This window comes from Aquarana catesbeiana, linkage group LG06 (assembly GCF_042186555.1).
Source record: "Aquarana catesbeiana isolate 2022-GZ linkage group LG06, ASM4218655v1, whole genome shotgun sequence".
NCBI classification, from domain to species: Eukaryota; Metazoa; Chordata; class Amphibia; order Anura; family Ranidae; genus Aquarana; species Aquarana catesbeiana.
In genome coordinates this window covers 286,120,904-286,145,723 of record NC_133329.1, presented here as the reverse complement: position 1 = coordinate 286,145,723, position 24,820 = coordinate 286,120,904, and the positions used below count along the sequence as shown (strand labels likewise).

Below are 24,820 nucleotides of genomic sequence, written 5' to 3'. Positions count from 1 at the left end.
TTGTAAAAAAATTATAAGCGCAGATATTTTTGCAGTTAAAAAAATGTGCATTTATTATTATTTTTACCAGGAGCCCATAAAGCATGGTCAGTGTATTTGTCTGCTCATATAGACAGGCAGTTGGATAGTTAGCCTATCCATATACTAACCAAACCTGTCCGTATAGTATCCTAGCCTGTCCATATACTACCCTAGCGTGTCCGTATAGTACCCTAGCCCATCATATACATGGACAGGGAAAAGGGGTGGAGTCAGGGGTGGAGCCAATGGGGGTCGGTAAAATGAGATTTCGTCTAGAGTGGCAAAAAATCCTTGCACCAGCCATGCAAGGCAGTGAAGACTTTCACTTCACTCCTGGTTCCCCACTGCGCTGCTCGTTCTGAGTGGTTCCTGCTGTCTTCTGGGACCTGTGTGTCTCCCAGAAGACAGCGGGGGGGAGGAGAAGGGGCTGGACATGGCATAGTTCGCCACACAAAGTGCAGCACTCTTTCACCGGAACTGGGAGCAAATACCTGGATTTGACAGGTCTCTGCTCCCCCTCCCCCCTGAAAGGTGCAAAATGTGACACCATAGGGGGGGGGGAATCTGATCAGCAGAAGTTCCATTTCTGGGTGGAACTCCGCTTTAAATATGTCTTTGTAAAAATTGTATCGTTCTAACGCAGCAAACAATGATTTGAAATAAGTTCATGCCAAATGTTTATCTTATAAATATTCATACTTTATAGTTTATCATACACAGTATATACTCAATAATAAGTATTTCCAATTTGAATTATAGAAGTATCACCATGCACAATGACCACTATAAAAAAAAAAGCTTGTACAGACAGGTTACAAATCATCTTCCCATTGCCCTCAATATAGTCTCCCTTGGATTGCTGAATACCAAGGTGTAAAATTGCTAAAATGTAATCCACATGTGTTGATCAACTAAATAAAAAGTTGTATATTTGTAGATGAAGTGCAATCCAGAATAACCATAATGCTAGGGCTCTGCATGATATATTATGCATCCAGTGAGCAAAACCTTATGACATAGCATCAGTCTCCTCAAATGAATATTTCTTACATAGATATGCAAAATTGCATTTATAGGACAGGTTGCTTTATGCGGTAAATTTACACAAAATCCACTCTGTAGATGCATGCAGACAGTATCAGCAGTCCTGTTGAGCAAAGCAAAGCAAGCTGCATGAAATGCATACCATGCAGTAAGAAAACATTATTTCAGCCTCAAAGCCAAAGAGGTGGTTAGTAAGCATAAGCAGCAAAGCATAGGCATGGAGAGTATATGCTGAGAACAAAGTGCACAATTCAATAAGCATAGAAAAGCAAGTTCACAGCATTAATATGTGCAAAAGCACAGGAGTATGGCCAGATAAACCGCTCATTATTGTAGCACAACATCCATGTATGACATGTCACAGTCTGTAGAGTGGTGTGCCATTAAAGTGCTTTGTGAGTCTCCTCTAGATCCATACATAGCACTGAATGCAACAATCTAATCAGATATTTTCATGTTCTATTTGCTGAATCTTACCACTTCCAAAAAACAATTACTGAATTACTAGGGGTTAAGTCCAACAAGGTGCATACCACCTCATGGACTTAACTCTTTATTTCACAATTTACAGAGTACCAGAAGCATAGCTTTTGCTATACTTTCAGTGCCAGCGCTGGACCTTTTGGTCTTAGATCAAGCAGCCACTGTGCCTGACCCTTCTCTCCTCCTGCCCAATCACAGAATGCTTTGTGTTATGTGAACTTATTCACAAAACTCAAAGGGGCTGAATAGGCAGCAGAGGGGAAGGGTGGGAAGAGATTTTGGGGTTGATTTACTAAAGGAAAATAGACTGTGCACTTTGGAAAGTGCAGTTATCCTCTGCAAGTGCCGTTGCTGTAGAGCTTAGTAAATGAGGTAAATCTTCACTTTGCAAAGAGTACCCAATCATGTGCAAGGAAAATAAAATGCATGCACATGATTGGATGATGGAAGTCAGCCGAGCTTCTGCTCATTAACTAAGCTATGGAGCAACTGCTCTTGCAGAGGGCAACTGCATTTTGCAAAGTGCACAGCCTATTTACCTTCAGTAAATCAACCCCTATCTGTATTAGAAAGGAGCGTCTCTCCTGTTAGAGCTCCAGGAGTGTAGCGATAGCGGTACTTCCAGAGTTCCATAAAACTGTCACATGTAAATTAAAGATATAATTCCATGAGGTGGCATACACCTTGTTGGACCTAACTCATAGTATGCCAGCACATTTTACAGATTGGCTGAATTCCTGGAGTTCAGCTTTAAACTGAACTTAGAAAATGGGTCTGCTACTGCTAAAACACATGTATCCTTGATGCATTTCGCTATGTAATTAAAAAAAAAAACCTTCTAAATGAAGGCTGCATTTTTTTTTTATCGCAGAGAATTGCAACACAAAAAACACATGTACGGTGTGTTACTATACATTGCAGTGATGCATGAGTTTTAACATGTGAAACTGCAACCAGCTCTAAAGCTGATCAGGCTGATCAGGCTGTGCAGCCAAGTTCCGTAGTTGTAAATAAATAATGAACTCAATTTTAAATAAAACAGTAGAACTAGCATTAATGCCTGCATCTATCCTGATACTGTTGTCATGCTTCTATCTATAACATATATTTATTATAAAAAACGGACCATTGCTACATCATGGGGGTTATTTACTAAAGGCTAATCCACTTTTCACTACAAGTGCAATGCAAGTGCAATCTGAGGTGTAGATCTGAAATGAGGGGAAGCTCTGCTAATTTTATCATCTAATCAAGTGCAAGCTAAAATGCTGTTTTTTATTTTCCTTGCATGTCCTCCTCAGATCTACAGAGACTGCACTTACCAGTGCACTGCAAGTGCAATTTCAAGTGCACTTGTAGTGCAAAGTGGATTTGCTTTTAGTAAATAACTCCCCATGTGCACATCAGTTTTAAAAGTTAAAGTGATTGTAAAGCTTCAAGTTCTTTTTTTCACCAGAGCAGCTCTGATCTGCCTCTTCTGGGGTCCACTGTCGCCACTCTTGGCTCCTCCTCTTGTATGTTTTCCCCTGTGGCAAGCCGCTTGCTATGGGGGCACATGTGCAGGCTCGATCCCGAGCTGTGTTGTGTGCGGCTATTGACACACACAGTGCAGCTCTACCCCCTACTTCCCCGTCACTGCATTTGATTAACAGCAGCAATACTAATGGCTCTCACTGCTGCTTCGTGTCACGAGGAGAGAGGGCAGCGCTGCTGCTCTCGAGGACAGCGCTGGAACAAGATAGGGCTCAGGTAAGTATTTAGGGGGGCAGCTGATCAAAAAACATTTTTTTATCTTGAAGCAGGGAATGCATTAAAGTAAAAAAATACAAGAAAAAAGACCTCTCCTGCGCTCAGGTGTCCATGAACTGGATATGTGGTGCAGCCACCTATAGAAGTAATGCCTAGCGTCTTGCAGCCCTCATTTGAACAATGGGTATTCAAGCTAAAAAAAACAGAAAAGAAAGAGGGCGCAGGTTGGTGCGCCCTCTTTCTTTTCTGTTAAAGTCAAAAAATACTTCAGCCTTTGCAACCACTTTAATGAATGTATAGCTATACACTTTAAATGAAAGCCAACCCTTGTCATTTACCTACCTATAATAATAAGCCTGTTAGATATATTAATGTATTGAAGTTACTTTATGATGTAACCATCATTAAACTCATTTACTATACAGGCACACCCTGCTTTACGTACCCTCACTTTATGTACATTTGCTAGTATGGACATACCCGGGAGTATAGCTTGACATTGCACTGCGACCGGTTTTTAACATTTAACATTGGAGTCTATGGGAAATCTTGGTCAGCTTGACATGGCACTGCTCCTGCACCATAAGTGACAGGGACACCAAACTTGCGGAGCACCAAGAGGGGACCCAGGACTACAACATATCTGATTTTGAGGTCGGCCAGCTTGCCTAGATAATCAGTTATGCCTGTAAATGACTACTGCAATGGAGTACATGCATTGAGAAGTGAAAAAGGTATTGCTTCACTTTGAGTACATTTTCGTTTTACATACATGCTCTGGTCCCATTGTGTACTTAAAAGTTGGGTATGCCTGTATATACATATCTAAAAGCTACAATAGGAAGTATAAAAGCTGTCTAGTTGATGTTGAAAGGTAACTAATCAATAATAACATTATTATTTTTGTCTTTCTAGGTTTTCCAGCTGTATTTGTAATAATGTGGTCAGTAGTACGGGTGACGGTAGCAGATGCAAGGTAAGCTAATATAGAAGCTATTATAGCTATATTCTTTGTAAGAAAATGAATAAGCCACTAATCAGCTGCCGGTCTCTTAACATTCTTCAGACCTTGGGATTGGTTATGGACATAACATACTTGTTTTGGGTTTTTTTTTTTTTTTTTAAATTTTTTATGTAAAGATATGACACAGATACAAATATAACGGTAGCTTCGCATTGCATTTAAACTGTAATGAACTCGTCAAGTATAACAGTCAGAAACTTAACAGTTAAATGTGAGTGAAGGTCATTATTCAGTTAGACTAAGATACCACTCGCCGAAGTCTAATATAATGTAAACTTAAACATCTGTGCCCATCACTTTTTATATCTTTTTTTTATAGAGAGAGAAATAGTAAAGTTAGAGAGAGAAGACTGAGGAAAGAGAAGAAGAAAGAGAGATAAAAGATAAATAATTAAAAATTAAACAACACTCCTGGGAGGGGGGGGGGGAGGAGGGAACAGACGTTTGCCCCCGGGGAGCCAAATTCGGTAATGCTGAACTGTCCATGGGAATCCTAGACGATGGACCCTGACAGGTATTGGTGGAACTCGTCGGAGAAGCGAAAAAGGTTCCAATGAAACCATCTGGACTTATGTTCCTCTGACCTGTCCCGCAACGCAGAGGTCAGATCCTCCATCTGCTGAATGTCCTTCACCCTCGCAAACCATTGGGCCACCGTTGGCGCAGACTGTTGCTTCCAAAGAGGTGGAATGCTAGCCCGGGCTGCGTTAAGGAGATGCTTGAGGAGGGATTTGTGGTAACGTTTCTTTGATAGGGGAGTAAGGTTAAGAAGAACCGCAGCTGGATTATCCTGAAGGGAGATATCCGTGAGTTTCTGTATGAGCTTAAGCACCGGCTGCCAAAAAGTTTTCAGAGCAGGGCAGTCCCAGAAAATATGTATTAGAGTGCCTGGATGTAGGTTACAATGCCAGCAGCGGTCAGATTGTAAAGGAAATATCTTGGCTAACACTGAAGGGGTCCTGTACCAGCGCGTCACTATTTTATATGTGGTCTCTTGGTATTTGCTGCACATAGAGGATTTCTGTGCGAAAAAGAGTATGCGTTCTTTTTGGGGTTCTGTGAAGGTGACTTGCAAGTCTCTCTCCCATTTTGCTAAGAATGGGGATCCTCTGTGGCGTGCAGGTCCAAGAGGGATTTGTAGGAGGCTGATAAGGATCTCCGAATCGGTCCCTCACCCAAACAGAGCTCCTCAAAAGAGTGGAGCTCTCTGACAAAGTGGTTTGGTTTGGGCAGTGAGCCAAGGAAGTGTGATAATTGATTTATCCTCCAGTGGTCCAACCGAAGTGGAGCCCGACCTGAGAGCAGGCTCTCTGTAGCTGGCCAACCGGAGGACCGCAGGAGCGTGGAGGCCCTCATGAGCCCCTGTGGGGCTTGCAATCGAAAGGACGGGTCAGTGAGGCCAGGTAGAAAATCCGGATGACCAATAAGTGGCGTCAGTGGGGATGGAAAGTTTCTTAATGAGGCTAAACGGAAAAACCTCTTCAGTTCCATAAGAGTTGGTCCAATCAGTGGGTGAGTGGTCAAGTGGGTGGCAGGAGTTTTCCCAGCCCAAGGTAGTCCCGCCAGAGGGGCTCCGGCTGCCTCCCACTCCAGCGAGACCCAGAGCTTCAAATCACTGTGACGGCACCAGTCCACCACTCTGGTCATATGTGCCGCGGTATAGTATAGAGCTGGATCTGGGAATCCGAGACCGCCTTTAGTCTTTGGTCTTAATAGGAGTGTTCTGCCGAGACGTGGGTGTTTTCCACGCCAGATGAATCTGATGAATAGTGAGCGAACGGCGTGAAAAAATGTTTGAGGTATCTTAACGGGCAGCGCCTGCAATAAGTACAGGAGTCTGGGCATTGCATTCATTTTAAGTATATTGCAGCGGCCGAACCAGGAAAGGGCCAGAGAGTTCCATCTCTCTAGATCAGCAGCGAGCGTAGATAGAAGGGGCTGAAAGTTGAGGGTGACAATGTCTTGTAGTTTTGCAGAGATTTTTGTTCCTAGATATTGTATTGAGCGGCAGCCCATTTGAATGGAAAGAAGGGGCGTAAGTTAGAAATGGTAGAATCTGACAAGGATACATTTAAGGCCTCTGATTTTTGTAAGTTGACCTTAAAATTAGAAAGGGTGCCATAACGTTTTAGCTCCTGTAACAAGGAGGGTAGAGAGGTGAGGGGCTCGGTAATGTAGAACAAGAGGTCGTCGGCATAAGCCGCAACTTTGTGTTGGCATTGATCCGATTGGATGCCTTTTATGGACTGGTTACTTCTGATATGGCGTAGAAAAGGTTCCAGGGAGAGGACGAACAGCATTGGAGACAGGGGCAGCCCTGTCTGGTGCCATTCGAGATAGAGAAAGGGCTGGAGTCAAAGCCGTTCACCCGGACAGTCGCTGTGGGATTCTCATAGATGGCCGAAATCCATGACAGGATGGAATCTGGCATACCCACAAATGTAAGTGTCTCCCGAAGGAAGGTCCAATCCACCCTGTCAAAAGCCTTCTCGGCATCCGTGGAAAGGAGCAGTAAGGGTATTCGGGAACGTTTCGCTTTTTCTATGATGTTCAGTGTCCGGGTGGTGTTGTCCCTGGCCTCTCTATTTTGAATAAAACCGACTTGGTCTATTCCGACCAGACGTGGTAATAAGGCATTCATCCGGGAGGCCAGGATTTTAGTGAAAAGTTTCATATCACAATTCAGAAGTGAAATGGGCCTGTAATTGGCGCATAGTAGTGGGTCTTTACCCGGCTTAGTGATCACAGATATAGATGCGTTCAGTATGTCAGCGGGGAGATTGTGTCCGTCTAGCACAGAATTAAAGGCTGCAAGAAATGAAGGTGCCAAAGTGTCCAGGTATAGTTTGTAATATGGGAGGGTAAAACCATCCGGTCCAGGGGCCTTACCGGGCTGGGTGTCAGCTATTGCGGCTGCAAATTCTTCCATGGTAATAGGTTTGGACAAGTCTACTCGCTCTTCAGTCGTCAGCGTAGGAAGGTCAGTCTCTTGAAGATATTTGCAAATGTCTAGGGTTTTTTGGGGTAGCAACTGAGGGGTGGGAATTGGATCCAAATTATACAGCTTGTAGTAAAAAGTACGGAAGGTATCCGCCAGCTCCGGGGACGAATGGACTCTGGAGCCCGATGATGAGAGAAGAGCGGGCACGTATGTCTGAGAGTGCTTCGCACGTATGGCGTGGGCCAATAGCCGACCACATTTATCGCCGTATTCGTAAAAAGAACGCCGGGCCTTTAGTAGTACATGTTTCGCCTCGTACATGGAATGGTCTCGTATAGCTTCCCGAAGACGGACAAGTTCCGTCTCGGTAGCACTATCGGGCCGACTCTTATGTTGACGTTCCAAAGTGTGAAGTTGCGTTAAGAGGTCAGTCAAGGTTTTAACACGACGTTGTTTGGCCGCATGACCGTGTTTGATTAGTATGCCTCCAATGACACACTTATGTGCTGACCATACAATGTCTACAGAATCTTTATTGACAGAAAGGTATGACTTGAGTTCCCGAAGGACGTCAGCGGCAATCTCTGGGTCTTTTAGGAGCGTCTCGTTAAGTCGCCACGTAGATGTCCTGGGGGATGCTTGTGAAATAGACATCTCCAACAGAATTGGAGCGTGATCGGAAAGTGCTATATGACCTATGTCCGTCTTGGTGACCATGGGGATGGCTGAGTGTTTTAAGAAAAAAAGGTTGATTCTGGAGTAAGACCCATGAACGGTGGAATAGAAGGTGTAGTCCTGTTCTTGAGGGTGCATTATTCTCCAGATTTCGATTAGTTGGTGTGAGTGTAAAAGATCTTTTAGGCGAAGTCGGGTTCCCCTAGGGAGGGAAGACAGGTTCGAGGAGGAGTCTTTATGGGGGTCCAATGTTAGGTTGAAATCCCCACCTAGGACAAGTGTTCCCTCAAGGAAGGAGTCGAGAGTGGATAAGAAAGCCTCAAGGATGGGGAGGGCATTTGAATTTGGAAGGTAGATGTTCGCGAGAGTGAAGGTCTGAGAACAAATTTTTCCTTTTATGAGGAGGAACCTACCCTCCTGATCACGGAACTCCTCGAGGAATTGCCATTGGAGGGATTTAGAAATTAGTATACTCGTCCCTTTTGATTTAGAGGACAAAGACGGACTGTGATAGGCCGTTGGGAAGTGTTTGTTAATTAGTTTAGGTATCCTGTCTGCCCTAAAGTGAGTCTCTTGGAGGAATGCAATATGCGCTCTTTGCCTCCAGAGCTCGGCGAGACAGCTAGTACGCTTCTCCGGGGAGTTCAGCCCCTTTATGTTCCATGAGAGGATTCTGACAGTCATGTTGTCCAGGTCCAGGTCAACTTGCGTTAACTCCCGGGGTGCACAGGGAGGGGAGGAGAGGAGGGGAGGGAAATGGGTGAAGGTAGATGTGAGTGAGAAAAAAAAAAAAAAGGGGGAAGATTGACAAGAGAAAGAAGAAGAAAGGTAAGAAGAGAAGAGATCTAGTAGTCCAAAATGTAAACTCCGCAGAGAGAAACTACTGCCACCTGGGCAGAGTGTGCCTAGTGCGGGGAGTGGTAAGGCACAGCTGAGTTCCGGGCCCCGGCCATATGGGCCCCCGCAGCCTTTGTGGTCAGCCATTAAGGCACCTTTATTGTTACCCGGCTGGGAAAAAAAAAAAAAAAAAACTTAAAACTAAAACTAAACTTAAAACTTAAACTAGGACAGCACAGGTCCCGCGTCCCAACCCCGGAGCCGCACAGCGCCCAAATCTAGACATCAGGGCCACGGCATCTCAGCGGAACCCAAAAAAGACTTTAGCCATGGTGTACAACCTGTAAAAAGTGTAAGGTGTTAGTTGAAGAAACAGTTACCTGCTCACATTTGCACAAAAAAAAAAAGGAAGAAAACCCCTCGTTAGGATATAGATATCCCTAGTTATATACAGATTTATATATTTATCATCATAGGGAACATGAATACGTATAGTCTCTATGGCAAATAATACAATGTTATGTCTACATTTTCATCATTAGGCAGTCAGAGCCACCTCATTATTCCAATACTCTGGGCGTGGTCAACAAAAAAAAAAAAAAAAAAAAAGGGAGAGAAATTGCTCTTGCGTGTAGGCTAGGAAGCATTGTTCCAGTTGTACTTTGAGGGCAATGGGTCCGAGTTGAAGGTACCAAGCGTAGTACTGGGTTTGTCACATTAGAAACAAGCCAACTATTATGTGGGATGATCGATGCCTAGGGGAGGCCTATTTTCGTTCGTGGGCCAGTGTGTGCTGAATGTCAAGCTGGAGGGCCTCTATTTTGTGAGCCTTACACATAATGTTCCTGACATGTCATCAAGCAACCGAGAAGTAATTTAAACTCAAAGTTCAACCTGAGAAAAAAAAAAAAAAAGAAAAATAAGGCAAAACTGATCTGGGTGCGTGTCAGCAATTTGCGTGTGAAGGTTCAGCCCAACGCTTCTGCATTCGGGGGTTGTGAGCGAGAGTTTCCCGCCCGTCTAGCTTGAGAGTGGTTCCCTCGGCCACGGCGACTGTAGTGGGCCCTTTGTGGTCTACCCGGGAGAGCTTGGCGCATTGGATCTCTGGCAATAACTGTCAGCAGCCAGTTGGGCACTGGGAAGGGTTCCATGTCGGCAAAGGAGAAGAGGTCTGGGAGCTCCGAAGGGTGGCGCAGAGAGAAGGTATCTGGACCCTTACGAACTATAAGGTGAAACGGGTGCCCCCACTTGTACGTCAGACCTTTCTCCCCTAGACCATCCAGGAGAGGTTTGAGCGATCGTCGCATAAGGAGGGTTTTTCTGGAAACATCTGGCAGAAGGTGGACAGCTGCACCATCAAATTCCAGGACTCCCACCCTCCAAGCCTGCTGTAATATATTCTCTTTAAGGCTGAAGGAGTGTAAACAGCATAGGATGTCTCTTGGTCTATCAGATGTATCCGATCTAGGGCCCAGGGTCCTATGAACTCTGTCAATGATGATCTCAGAGTCTGGCGGGCGGTCTAGGTAACGGTTGAAGACATTAACCACTGATGAGCGCAATTCTGAGTTTGGAACACTTTCGGGTAAGCCCCTTAGCCTGATGTTCTGCCTGCGGCTGCAATTTTCCAAGTTGTCCTGAAGTAGGTGCAGCTGTATGATTTGGTCAGTAAGTTCGGCTTGGGATGTCTGTAGGGTTTGCACAGATTGTGACACAGTGATCTGCTCCTGCTCTACTACAGTGACACGGGAGTCCAGCACCACTGCATCCTGTCTGATAGATTGTATTTCTCCCTTTAAGGCTGTCTCCATCCTCTGAACAATTGATTCTAGGTCAGTTCTTGTGGCTAGCTACTGCAGGAAATCCCACAGTCTTTGTTCAGAGGAGGCATGGAGAGGGAGACCCTGTGCTTGCTGTGTACAATATAGTGTGCTCACTGCGTTCTGGTGCATGGTTAGTTGCCTCTGTTCCTCCATGTCTCCTGGGCTGAAGCTCAGAGCGCTGGATGGGATAGGAGCTGTGGGTGAAGCTGGGAGCGCTGGGCTGTGCAGGGTGTCTTCTCTGTCTGGTGATGCAGCCAGAGATCTAGGAAGACAGGGCGAAAGGTCACTGGGTGGTGAGAAGGGCGGCATGGTGTGATCATCTGCTGTCTGTAGCGGAGGATCAGCAACGCTGGAAACTTCTGCTGTGCCTTGTGCTGTGTGGCGGGCCGGCGCCATCTTTGCGGCCGTTGGTGTGGAAGCCGCCGACTTCGGTGGACGTAAATAGCAGTCCATGCCGGCTCCAGAGCGATTGTGTGGCGATCGGGCTTCTCAGGTGTCTGAGGAGGCAGGGAGGAGCCGTTAGATGCCGGTAATGTGCTGTAATGTGCTGCGGGGAAACCACCGGCCGGGAGCCCTGTAAAGAAGCGTCCTCACGCTGCCATGCCTAGGCCACGCCCTTGTTTTGGGTTCTCATGCAATGTTTTGACCCCACTATTGCTGGATTTTTAATAGAAGTGATTGGTCAGAGTACTGCTAAATAGAAAGCTGCATGTCACATTTTAAAGAGTCATGTGAGGTCTCTCCATGTCCCCTATGGGCTGCTGAAAGTTTTTAACAATCCTGCGTCTATCGCTTTATGGCCTATGCAGGGATCAGCTTTAGCTGAGATAATTCTTTATTAGATTTTCCCCGACATTGTTTTACAATGCTCTTCCTTCAACAACACTGCATAATTATGTCATTCTAAGTGTGCAATTTATATTATCCTAAACGTTGCCATCTGCCAAAATTTGTTATTATGAAATAATATTTTTTTTTCTATAATCTTTTTTTTTAAAGTTTTGTTTTCTTGCCATTTTCAAGACAATTTGATTTTGGGTTGATTTACTAAAGGCAAATAGACTGTGCACGCTATAAAGTGCAGTTGCACCCATTTTCCCTAGAACTTAGTAAATGTGGTAAAGCTCCGATTTCTATTATCCAATCATGTGCAAGCAAAAATGTTTTTTTTATTTTTTATTTTTTTTTCTTTATTTTCCTTGCACCTGATTGGGAATTCTTTACACAGTGAAGCTTTATCACACTGACATTTGCAAAAGAAAATTAATGCAACTACACTTGCAAAGTGCACAATCTATTTGCCTTCAGTAAAGCAATCCCAATGGATATGTAAAACATTAATTAAGGGCAGAGAAATCAGTTCAGATCTTGCAGATTTAGGGGACTTTAAAGCCTAGAATGTATTTTATCAACGATTTTGTGCTTAGGTTGCTTTTGTGTCACAGATTATTACTAGGGGATGAGCTGCCAGTTCAGACCGAATTGTCAAACTAAATTGATGTTGGGGCAAGTTGAACCTCCGCCAGCAGGGGGAAATGATCCATTTAGCAGCGATATTACTACCACTCCTAAAGGTGACAGCTCCCCCCCCCCCAGGCTTTTTGTTAACCTCTTCCGGCTGACTGTACACATATATGCAGCCTCTCGGCGGGTGGGCTTTAACGTCAAGATTGCGCATATTCGGCTTAAATGTAAGCATTTCTGTGCTGAGAGCGCACACCCTGCACACTCCCAGCAGATTTGCCATTGGGTATCGGAAAGCTCTCAATGCCTACTTGCAATCGGGAGCCAATCACAGCGGTCACTAGACATGTGCATTCTTTTCATCCGAATGCATTTTTGTCCGAATTTCGGGTATTTTCTTTTTTGTTTTAACAAACGATAATGAACGCGCAGAATCCGAAATACGAAAGATCCGAAATAAAAAAATGCTTTATTTTCATATCCATTATATTTTCGTATTATATTTTCGTATTGTTGCGACAACAGTTCGATATAGATAGATAGAATATTCAACTGTGACAATAGCAATCTGTGTCTATCGAACCTGCAGTTGAATGTGCCTAACCTAACTCTATTAGTCCAAGATTATTCAACATAGAGAGAAAAGATTCGACATTATAGAGACATCAAAATTCGACGAAGCAGTTAAAAACATACGATTGCCACGAGCGGACATTTACGGTCAAATGCTCCGGCCATAGGCTATAGAAGAATTCCTATGTTGTTTGACTAGTAATAATAATTAATAATTATTAGCAGTCAAACAACATTAGAATTCTACTATAGCTTGTGGGTGGAGCATTCGACTGGAAATGTATGATGACGGTGTCATACAGTTTAGCTGCTTCCTCGAATCTTCTCAGAACATCGGACAGACACCATAAGCCTTCAAATGACAGTTTCGATCTTAATTAATTTGGATTTTCGGACAAATGCATTTTTTAATGAAACAAAATAAATAAAAACTAATTTCGGGAGTAACTAAATGTATTTTTCGGACAAAATCGAAATTCCAAAACTAAATATTTCAGTGTGCACATGTCTCACAAGATCTGAATGCCTGCCTCCGCCTTTAGGCATTTAAAACCTCTTAAAGAGTCGGGACGCAGAGGCAGGAAGGTGTTAAAAGCTGGGGCTAAATGTAAATAAAAGGGCTAGGTTTCCCAGGTGACATCGCTGACCAAATATGGACATGACTACAGAGGTCACTCGGTGGGATTTTTTTCTCAGTGGGTGCTTTTCATCATAAATTACATGGTTCTGGGTTGCCTAGTGGTGCAATCGATGACAAATTTAAATTGTGGGCCTTTTTTTTTTTTCTTTTTTTTTTTTTTTTTTTTACCCTTTGTAGACCACGTAATACATATATGCAGCGTTAAAATAAGTGAGCTTTTATGCACATATGCATCCATGGCAGCTTTATGACAGGTCGTATGTGACTGAAATTAGGATTTTCTGCATTATTAAATTAATACATCTTTTTTTTACGTAAATAAAAATGTGAAATATTAGCTGTTTACTCATAGTAAAGGTGACCACTGGACCATGGTTAAAGGGAAAGGAAAAATACAGTCTTTGTGATGTCTTTTGTTTACAAACTATTTTTGTTGGTGTAAAATAAAACCATACAAATGAAAAGGTCAGCATCTTACAAAAATAAAAAAACAAAAAGGTAAGAAGCTTCCAAAAGAAACAATTGCTTCAGTATACATTAAACAGCCATATGGCTATTTCATCTTTACGAAATAAAGTAAAAATACAAACAAAGCTTGGCATACAGTAGAAAACAGTAGTGACACAATAGAAAATGAGAATAGCACAATATATAGCTATATCCTTTTGTGGTGTCTTTTTACATATATACTAATAATTTAGCAATCACCTGGATTTGGTATGTTAATAGCAATTAAAATGTTTCTTTACCAAAGCATCACTGAACTGATCCTAAATAATAGTCAACACATGGATAATGTATTAGCATTCTTTTCATTGCAAAAAAACTGTTCTGTTCATCAAACTTGACATTTACTAAAGAATCCTCTATTTGTAGCAAATACATCTTTGCAGACCTTTGCGATTCTAACTGTCAATTCTTGAATATATTTAGAGAAGATTTCAATCCACATATTCTTTTGCTTTTCCCAGAAATGTCATTGGCTTTTAGGGCATTTTTCTATAACCTCCATCATGTGCAGATGATGGGACAGAGATCTGAATTATTGTTCTACTGAATGATAAAACACGCAGGTAAATTCTGAATAGATGAGTCGGCATAACTTTTCAAAGGTTTTTCTTTTTCTTTCTTTGTGTAAATCGCCCCCCTGGCCCAGCAGTGCTACCACACACTGGGGGAGATTTACTAAAACTGGCACGCTCATAAGCTGGTGCAGCTGTGCATGATGACCAAACAGCTTCTAACCTTAGTTTGTTCAACAGGGGTGGCTCTCTAATTAGGCGGTCGCCTAAGACCTCGCACTCCCAGGGGCCCCATGGCTGCCTAATTTGCCCATACCTTAACTTCCCTGGTGAATCAGAGTCATGGAATGCCCTCGGCTTGTGCGGGGTATCTTTGTTCCTGCACTCTGCCCGCAAGCTCCACTTTTTATAGCAGAGCCGACATCTCTCCCTGCTGTCCCCAGCTGCCGGACACATACACAGTGCAGAGTGCTGTGGAGTGAACTGAACCTGCCCCTCCTCCTCCTGCTGTGATGTTTTCCTGTGTACACAGAGGAGGAGGAGGAGGCTCACTACGCTGCCGAGACAATGCTGCTGGACTGAGCTTAACTGTCTGAACTAATCCAAAGTGAGTCTTCCAGAGGTGGGGGGCATGACAAGAGGGTGAGGGTAGGCAACTAGCCTACAGTTCACTTTGAGTGATTTGGGGGAGGGGATATGTTCTAGGGGGCACTTTAGGACCTGTGCTACAAGGGGCTTGGATATGAAATTCACCCCCCTTAGCACATATACTCTCCCCCTCAATATTAAAGATATGCTGTCTGCTACAGAGGGGGTGGCCCTTGGCACCCCACAAGAGATGTTGAAAATTGCTTCAGGTGCCCATACTAGTGCTCCTCTTTCAGGCAAGTTAGTGGAGCAAAGTGTGGGTTCCAGCTCACAGGGCGGGTTCACACTATGAAAACACAGAAACGCGCTGTGCATTCTGTGCAATTCACATGTGACCCGGGTGCAATTTCAGCCCAATTATGTCTGCAGTCTCTGACCATCTCTTGTAGTATGTCTGCAGTCTCTGACCATCTCCTGTACTATGTCTGCAGTCTCTGACCATCTCCTGTATCATGTATGCAGTCTCTGACCATCTCCTGTACCATGTCCACACACTCTCTGACCATCTTCTGAATCATGTCTGCAGTCTCTGACCATCTCCTGTACTATGTCTGCAGTCACTGACCATCTCCTGTATCATGTATGCAGTCTCTGACTATCTCCTGTACCATGTCCACACAATCTCTGACCATCTTCTGAATCATGTCTGCAGTCTCTGACCATCTCCTGTACTATGTCTGCAGTCACTGACCATCTCCTGTATCATGTATGCAGTCTCTGACCATCTTCTGTACCATGTTCACACACTCTCTGACCATCTCCTGTATCAGATATGCAGTCTCTGACCATCTCCTGTATCATGTCTGCAGTCCCTGACCATCTCCTGTACTATGTCTGCAGTCTCTGACCATTTCCGGTATCATGTATGCGGTCTTTGACCAGCTCCTGTACCATGTCCACACACTCTCTGACCATCTCCTGTATCAGGTACGAAGTCTCTGACCATCTCCTGTACTATGTCTGCAGTCTCTGACCATGCCCTGTATCATGTCTGCAATCTCTGACCATCTCCTGTACTATGTCTGCAGTCTCTTACCATCTTTTGTATCATGTCCGCACATTCTCTGACATCTCTTGTACCATGTCTGTAACCTCTGATCATCTCTTGTATTATGGCCGCACAGTCTCGTAGTCTAATATACTATGAAACGAGAGCCACCAAGCTGGAGCCTAGAGAGGACCATCTGACTGAGCCCTGCACAGTGCATCTGAGTGGTGGTCAGTGACAGCTTAGCAAGGCCAGTCTGAGGGGGGATCACTGATGTAAGGGGCAGTGAATACAGTAAGGTAAAGGGGCACTGATATAAAGGTTACCACTTAAATCAGAAACCCCCCCCCACCTTACACTTGTGCATTCACTCTGCGGAAAGTGCTCTATGGTGACCGGAGTCCCCCCCACATTAGAGTTGGCCTGGATACTTTCCTAAATGTACATAATATAACTGGGTACTAACATTTATAGGTAAAGTTGATCCAGGGAAAATCTGATTGCCTCTTGGGGGGGATCAGGAAGGAATTTTTTCCCCTGCTGTAGCAAATTGGAGCATGCTCTGCTGGGGGGTTTTGCCTTCTTCTGCATCAACTGTGGGTATACAATTGGGTATATTAGATTGTATGATATTTTTTATTTTATTTATTGTTTTTAAGGTTGAACTGGATGGACTTGTGTCTTTTTTCAACCTGAATAACTATGTAACTATTTTAAATGCAAGTTGGAACTCTGTGGACAATGACATAAACGGGAACTCTGATGTAAAGGGGAATGCAGTGGACTCTGATATAAGGTGATCTCGTCACCAGACCCCCCTTTACATCAGAGTTCCCCCTTACACCAAAGTCTGCAACATTCCCCCTTACATCAAATTTCCCCTTGCACTTTAAGGGGGGATCCTGCACACTCTGATGTAAGGGGGAACTCTGTGCTGGGTTATATTAACCTGACCTTCATATAAATAGAGAAATATGGGTTTTTGACTTGTTATACTGTAATTGCTAGTTGCAGCTGCACAAATGTTATCTATATTTGTGTGTGTGTAATATATATATATTTGTAATATAATATATATGTAGTATATATATTTTATTGAAGAAGAATTACTTCTAGAAACTGTAAATTCATAGTTATATTTCCCATTATGGGCATGAGTGGGGCCTCATGTCCAAGGTTTGCCTAAGGCCTCACAAAGCCTAGAGCTGCCTCTGTTGTTCAATTAAGCTTTGACAATAAAACCTGGAAGCTGATTGGTTTCTAAGCAGAGCTGCACCAGATTTTGCACCCCCCAGCTTTAGTAAATAATCTCCATTGCAACCTGTCAGTCACTATCCACCTCACCATGTGATGGCAACCAGCTCCCCTCCCTGTTCCCTCCCTTCTGTACTGACAGAGGCAGCAGGTCGTGGAGGGGGATATGGAGGGAAACATACTTCCGTGCACAGCGGGGGGGGGGGGGGGGGTTCACATCAGGGTCCCACCTTTCAGGATGTCAAGTAGGGGATTGGTAAATATAGCATGTCGCTGATATTTACCCATCCTTCACTTACTGAATGTCATGATTACTATCTCCTAACTTGGTGAATGAACACAGAAGCACTGTTTACTGAGACCTTCCATGTTCAGTGTTAGTGAGTGCTGAGAGGAAGAGGGTGTAACCCTAGAAAAGTGTTAGATTCTGCTTCTGTTATGATGTCATTTACCTTGCCTTAAGTACTGTTTGAGGTGGTTCTTGAAGTTAGTTTCTGTCTTATGTTTAAAGTGATTGTAAAAGATCACTTTGTAAAACAACCCATTCTTTTTTCCCTTTTTTTTTTAAATGATCAGTCCCTCTGTTCTCAGCTGCATAAGAGCTGGGGGAGGAGAAGCAGCAGTACACTGACCTTCCCATTGAATGGCTGTGCAGCAGGGGCATGTCAGGACAAGTCTGATTATTGGAGGAGAGCAGGCTGAGTTCCCAGCATAGGTAGAGAACTGACTAAGTTGTGTTCTCCTGCTTAGTGTGGTCAGTTTGTAATAGGAAAGCAGAGGGACTGGCAGGAACACCAGTGATTTCATTAAAAGGAAGCAATACAAAGAGAAAAGGATACTTTCTCATACAAGTGCATGGTACAGCAGGCACATATCAGGAAGATGAAGTGTTATGCCCCGTACACACGGTCGGATTTTCTGACGGGAAATGTGTGATAGGACCTTGTTGTCAGAAATTCCGACCGTGTGTAGGCTCCATCACACATTTTCCATCGGATTTTCCGACACACAAAGTTTGAGAGCAGGATATAAAATTTTCCGACAACAAAATCCGTTGTCGGAAATTCCGATCCGATCCTGTGGCCTCCTGCCACGCCTCCGAAACATGTTGTCCTAGCAATTGCATGAAGCTTACGAGAGGAGTCAGCTGCATCACTGTGCATCCCCTCCCTGGCCACGAGTGACATCAGGCAGCGCCGGCTGGTCCGTGCGAGTGCTTTGGGAGGTGTGTGTTACAAGGAAGCAGGCGGTCTGCGCTTACTGAAATACTTTACCACGCTGCTAGTTTCTGTGAGCTAATTGATCCCTACAGACCAGGAGAGGAGGCTAATATTGAGCTGTTTATGCCATTTAACGCTGGATGTTTGTGAGTGCAACCCTCGTTTTTTATACACTTATCTTCATCTATTAAACGATAACACACTAGGGCTGGCGTGCACTCTCTCTTGTCTTTATATATTTTCAGAATCATGTCTACCACCCAGTGGACTTTTGGGAGAGCTGCAACACCTTAAAGCGGAGGTTTGCTGAAAAAAAAACATTAAAAGCCAGCAGCTACAAATACTGCAGCTGCTGACTTTTAATATATGGACACTCACCTGTCCAGGGAGCCCGCGGTGTCGGCAGCTGAAGCCGATCCATCCCTCGGCTCTTGGCGGCTGCTGCCGCCATCCTCGGTAAGGGAATAAGGAAGTGAAGCCGTGCGGCTTCACTTCCTGGTTTCCTACTGCGCATGCGCGAGTCGCGCTGCGTGTCCTCTCAGGTCCCTGCTGTAGTCTGTGTCTCGCAGACTACAGCAGGGGAGCATGGGGTAGGCAGCGGAAGTGGTGTAGGTCACCACAATCACCACGGGGATCTATGCCAGGAAGTGGGAACAAATACCTGTATTAGACAGGTATCTGCTCCCTCCTCCACCCATGAAAGGTGCCAAACGTTAAACCAGAGGGGGGGATCCAAAAAGTGGAAGTTTCATTTTTGGGTGGAACTCCACTTTAAGCGAGGAATATACATACAGACTGTTTACTGTTGGAAATGGTATAGTGGGGACAGCGCTAAACTTGGTTTGTTGTATGTGCTCCTGAAATTCTATCCTGAGGAATGTCTCTGCTTATGGAGGAGGAGTACCTTTCAACTAAACCACTAAGTCTATACAAAATCAATTCTAACTAATTATCATCTAAATAAAAAAAAAATACATATACCAATACATGTATATATTAATTGAAAAGCCATTGTTCTTATTAATATCCTAATCAAGAAATATTACAGTATGAAGAATTTATATTCTTACATCAAACATACTGAAACGTTTTATCTTAAGAAATGTGAAACCTTATTCCATTTGCAATGGTGGAAGGATAGGCTAATTACTACCATATGTTAGCTCTCCAAAGAGAAGCACAGACTGTAAAATCTTATTTGTTACTTTTCCAAATCTAGAAGAGATAAATATATACAACTCAATCATACTATAAAGACCCAACCCATTCATACATATATTAGTAATGTTAATTGATAAATATTAGATATTAGATTAAGGAAAGCTTCTAACATTTTCCTCTCAAAATGATCGATTAACCACTTCAGCCCTGGAAGGATTTACCCCCTTCCAGACCAAGCCCTTTTTTACAATATGGCACTGTGTCGCTTTAACTGACAATTGCGTTGTCGTGCAATGTTTTACCCAAACAATATTGACTTCCTTTTTTCCCACAAATAGAGCTTTCTTTTTGTGGTATTTGATCACCTCTGCATTTTTAATTTCTCGCGCAATAAAAAGGGACAATTTTGAAAAAAAAGCAATATTTTTTACTTTTTTTATCCCCAAAAAATATATATATAAAAAAGAATTTCTTCCTCAGTTTAGGCCAATATGTATTCTTCTACATATTTGTAGTAAAAAAAAAAAATCACAATAAGCGTATATTTATTGGTTTGCTCAAAAGCTATCGCGTCTACAAAATAGTGGATAGATTTATGGCATTTCTATTATTATTTTTTTTATTAGTAATGGCGGCAATCTGCAATTTTTATCATGACTGCAACATTGCAGCGGACAGATCGGACACTTTTGACACTATTTTGGGACCATTGGCATTTATACAGCGATCAGTGCTATAAAAATGCACTGATTACTGTGTAAATGTCACTGGCAAGGAAGGGGTTAAACACTAGGGGGCGATCAAGGGGTTAAGTGTGTTCCCTCAGTGTGTTCTAACTGTAGGGGGGATGGGCTCACTAGAACATGACAGAGATCATTGCTCCCGATCACTGGGAGCAGTAGATCCCTGTCACGTTGCTAGGCAGAACAGGGAAATGCCTTGTTTACTAGGAATGAGCCGAACACCCCCCTGTTCGGTTCGCACCAGAACATGCGAACAGGAAAAAAGTTTGTTCGAACACGCGAACACCGTTAAAGTCTATGGGACACGAACATGAATAATCAAAAGTGCTAATTTTAAAGGCTTATATGCAAGTTATTGTCATAAAAAGTGTTTGGGGACCTGGGTCCTGCCCCAGGGGACATGGATCAATGCAAAAAAAAGTTTTAAAAACGGCCGTTTTTTCAGGAGCAGTGATTTTAATAATGCTTAAAGTCAAACAATAAAAGTGTAATATCCCTTTAAATTTCATAGCTGGGGGGTGTCTATAGTATGCCTGTAAAGGGGCGCACATTTCCCGTGTTTAGAACAGTCTGACAGCAAAATGAGATTTCAAAGGAAAAAACCCATTTAAAACTACTCGCGGCTATTGCATTACCGACAATACACATAGAAGTTCATTGATAAAAACGGCATGGGAATTCCCCACAGGGGAACCCCGAACCAAAATAAAAAAAAAAAAAATGACGTGGGAGTCCCCCTAAATTCCATACCAGGCCCTTCAGGTCTGGTATGGATATTAAGGGGAACCCCGGCCAAAATTTAAAAAAAAGTGACGTGGGGTTCCCCCTAAATTCCATACCAGACCCTTTAGGTATGGATTTTAAGGGGAACCCACGCCAAAAAAAAAAAACGGCGTGTGGTCCCCCCCAAAAATCCATACCAGACCCTTATCCGAGCATGCAACCTGGCAGGCCGCAGGAAAAGAGGGGGGACGAGAGTGCGGCCCCCCCTCCTGAACCGTACCAGGCCACATGCCCTCAAAATTGGGAGGGTGCTTTGGGGTAGCCCCCCAAAACACCTTGTCCCCATGTTGTTGAGGACAAGGGCCTCATCCCCACAACCCTGGCTGGTGGTTGTGGGGGTCCGCGGGCGGGGGGCTTATCAGAATCTGGAAGCCCCTTTAACAAGGGGACCCCCAGATCCCGCCCCCCCGTGTGAAATGGTAAGGGGGTACTTACCCCTACCATTTCACTAAAAAACTGTCAAAAATGTTAAAAATGACAAGAGACAGTTTTTGACAATTACTTTATTTAAATGCTTCTTCTTTCTTCTATCTTCCTTCATCTTCTTCTTCTGGTTCTTCTGGCTCTTCTGGTTCTTCCTCCGGCGTTCTCATCCAGCATCTCCTCCGCGGCATCTTCTATCTTTTTCTCCTCGGGCCGCTCCGCACCCATGGCATGGGGGGAGGCTCCCGCTCTTCTCTTCATCTTCTTCATCTTCTTCTCTTCTTCTCTTCTTCTCTTCTTCATTTTCTTCTCCGGGCCGCTCTGCACCCATGCTGGCATGGAGGGAGGCTCCCGCTGTGTGACGGCATCTCCTCGTCTGACGGTTCTTAAATAACAGGGGGCGGGGCCACCTGGTGACCACGCCCCCCTCTGACGCACGGTGACTTGACAGGACTTCCCTGTGACGTCACGGGGAATGCCACAGGGAAGTCCCGTCATGTCCCGTGCGTCAGAGGGGGGCGGGGTCACCGAGTGGCCCCACCCCCGTTATTTAAGAACCATCAGACGAGGAGACGCCGTCACACAGCGGGAGCCTCCCTCCATGCCAGCATGGATGCATAGCGGCCCGGAGAAGAAAATGAAGAAGAGAAGAAGAGAAGAAGGAAGAAGAGAAGAAGATGAAGAAGAAGATGAAGAGAAGAGCGGGAGCCTCCACCATGCCATGGGTGCGGAGCGGCCCGAGGAGGAGAAGATAGAAGACGCCGCGGAGGAGATGCTGGACGAGAACGCCGGAGGAAGAACCAGAAGAACCTGAAGAAGAAGAAGATGAAGGAAGATAGAAGAAAGAAGAAGCATTTAAATAAAGGAATTGTCAAAAACTGTCTCTTGTCATTTTTAACATTTTTGACAGTTTTTTAGTGAAATGGTAGGGGTAAGTACCCCCTTACCATTTCACACAGGGGTGGGCCGGGATCTGGGGGTCCCCTTGTTAAAGGGGGCTTCCAGATTCTGATAAGCCCCCCGCCCGCAGACCCCCACAACCACCGGCCAGGGTTGTGGGGATGAGGCCCTTGTCCTCATCAACATGGGGACAAGGTGTTTTGGGGGGCTACCCCAAAGCACCCTCCCAATGTTGAGGGCATGTGGCCTGGTACGGTTCAGGAGGGGGGGCCACACTCTCATCCCCCCCTCTTTTCCTGCGGCCTGCCAGGTTGCATGCTCGGATAAGGGTCTGGTATGGATTTTTTGGGGGACCCCACGCCATTTTTAAAAAAATTTTGGCCGGGGTTCCCCTTAATATCCATACCAGACCTAAAGGGCCTGGTATGGAATTTAGGGGGACTCCCACGTCATTTTTTTTTTTTAATTTTGGTTCGGGGTTCCCCTGTGGGGAATTCCCATGCCGTTTTTATCAATGAACTTCTATGTGTATTGTCGGCAATGCAATAGCCGCGAGTAGTTTTAAATGGGTTTTTTCCTTTGAAATGTCATTTTGCTGTCAGACTGTTCTAAACACGGGAAACATGCGCCCCTTTACAGGCATACTATAGATACCCCCCAGCTACGAAATTTAAAGGGATATTACACTTTTATTGTTATAGCATTATTAAAATCACTGCTCCTGAAAAAACAGCCGTTTTTAAAACTTTTTTTTGCATTGATCCATGTCCCCTGGGGCAGGACCCGGGTCCCCAAACACTTTTTATGACAATAATTTGCATATAAGCTGTTCGGCGAACTTGCGAACAGCCAATGTTCGAGTCGAACATGAGTTTGACTCGAACTCGAAGCTCATCCCTATTGTTTACATGTCGAAAGAGAAGATTTTCCCCCATGGGGAGTTTTTAGCAGCCAACAATATTGGAAAAAATGTATACTAGATGAGTAGTAAATAGTTTTTATTTTCACAAAATATCAAAAATTGTATTGCTCTGAGCATAAACAGTCAAAGCATGAACTGTGGTACAAAAGTAATAAACAATAAAAACAGCACCAATGACATAACAATATACAGTAAAAATACACGGTGATTGGTTACACCATAGAAACAGTTTAACAGTGTTTGTGTGTTCTTCTGAATTTTTTGCCTATTCGGCAAGTTCTAGTGTAAACCGAAAGGGGGGCGTTCGGCTTATCCCTAATAATTAATCCCCATAATAATTAGTTTATAAATGAAACATTGTTGTACAATGCTTTGAAGTATGGATGTCACTTCAGAAATATATGTTCCATACTTTCCCTCCAAATTGTGTTTAGCATAAATCTATAATTCATACAACCTTTCAAATAAATTATTTCATCAGTATTCAAAAGTCAATTGTTTTTATAAGTTCCTCTCTTAGGAGAGGTCTTGAGATTTTTTTTCTTCTTTTTCTTCTTCCTGCTCTCTCTAAAGTTGGAAAAACTTTATTGAACAGAAAAGACAATAATAATTTTGACGAATGAAAATCTTATGTCAAATCTTCTCCCAGAATAGATATGCTTAAGCTTCAAGGGGTTTGTTTTCATCTGAAAGGTCTATAAATATTAGTTTTCTCTTTTATCGGAGACTTGTAAATCATTTCCTGTAACAAAAAATGCAGGATCATTATTTTGGCATTGATACTATTGCATTGGTTAAGATGTACCTTCATTTACTTATTCATTTTACATATCACAATACTAGCATTTTTATCATGATATGGAAGACATATTTTTATAATAACATTTATAATTACCTTGCATTGCTCTATTTTTCTTAAAATGACCAAAACTCTTATGCTAGTATTCTGTGTATTTTAAATATAACAGGACACAATTTATCCTTTTGGTCATGACTCAAAACCTTGTTTTCACAAACAAAAGTATCAAATCAACCCAGAATTCTAAAGTGGACTGTGTCCATTCACTTTTCTTCTTTAACCACTTGGCGTCTGCGCTATAGACGAATGACGGCCACAGCACGGACCAGTGGTGCCAATCAGTGCCACCTAGCAGTGCTGCCTATCAGTGTAACCAACTGGTGCCGATCAGTGCCCATTATTGCCACCCGTCAGTGCCCATCAGTGCCACCTCATCAGCGTACATCAATGAAGGAGAAAAATTACCTGTTTGCAAAATTTTATATCAAAATATAAAAAAAATAACATTTTTTTAACAAAAATTAAAAACCGCATAGTTGACCAAATACCACCAAAAGAAAGTTCTATTTGTGGGGGAAAAAATGATAAAAATTTCATTTGGGTACAGTGTTCGCGCAATTGTCATTCCAAGTGCATCAGCGCTGAAAGCTGAAAATTGGTCTGGACGGGGGGGGGGGGGGGGG

General features: G+C 43.6%; 1 protein-coding gene across 1 annotated transcript in view; it reads left to right on the top strand.

The window, feature by feature from the left end:
* PTH2R (parathyroid hormone 2 receptor) overlaps positions 1 to 24,820 on the top strand; it is a 1,009,699-nt gene that overhangs the window by 670,122 nt on the left and 314,757 nt on the right. The window contains exon 8 of the mRNA XM_073633425.1: positions 4,213 to 4,273. Coding sequence (XP_073489526.1) covers positions 4,213 to 4,273 — 61 coding nt within the window. The remainder of the gene's footprint in view (positions 1 to 4,212; positions 4,274 to 24,820) is intronic.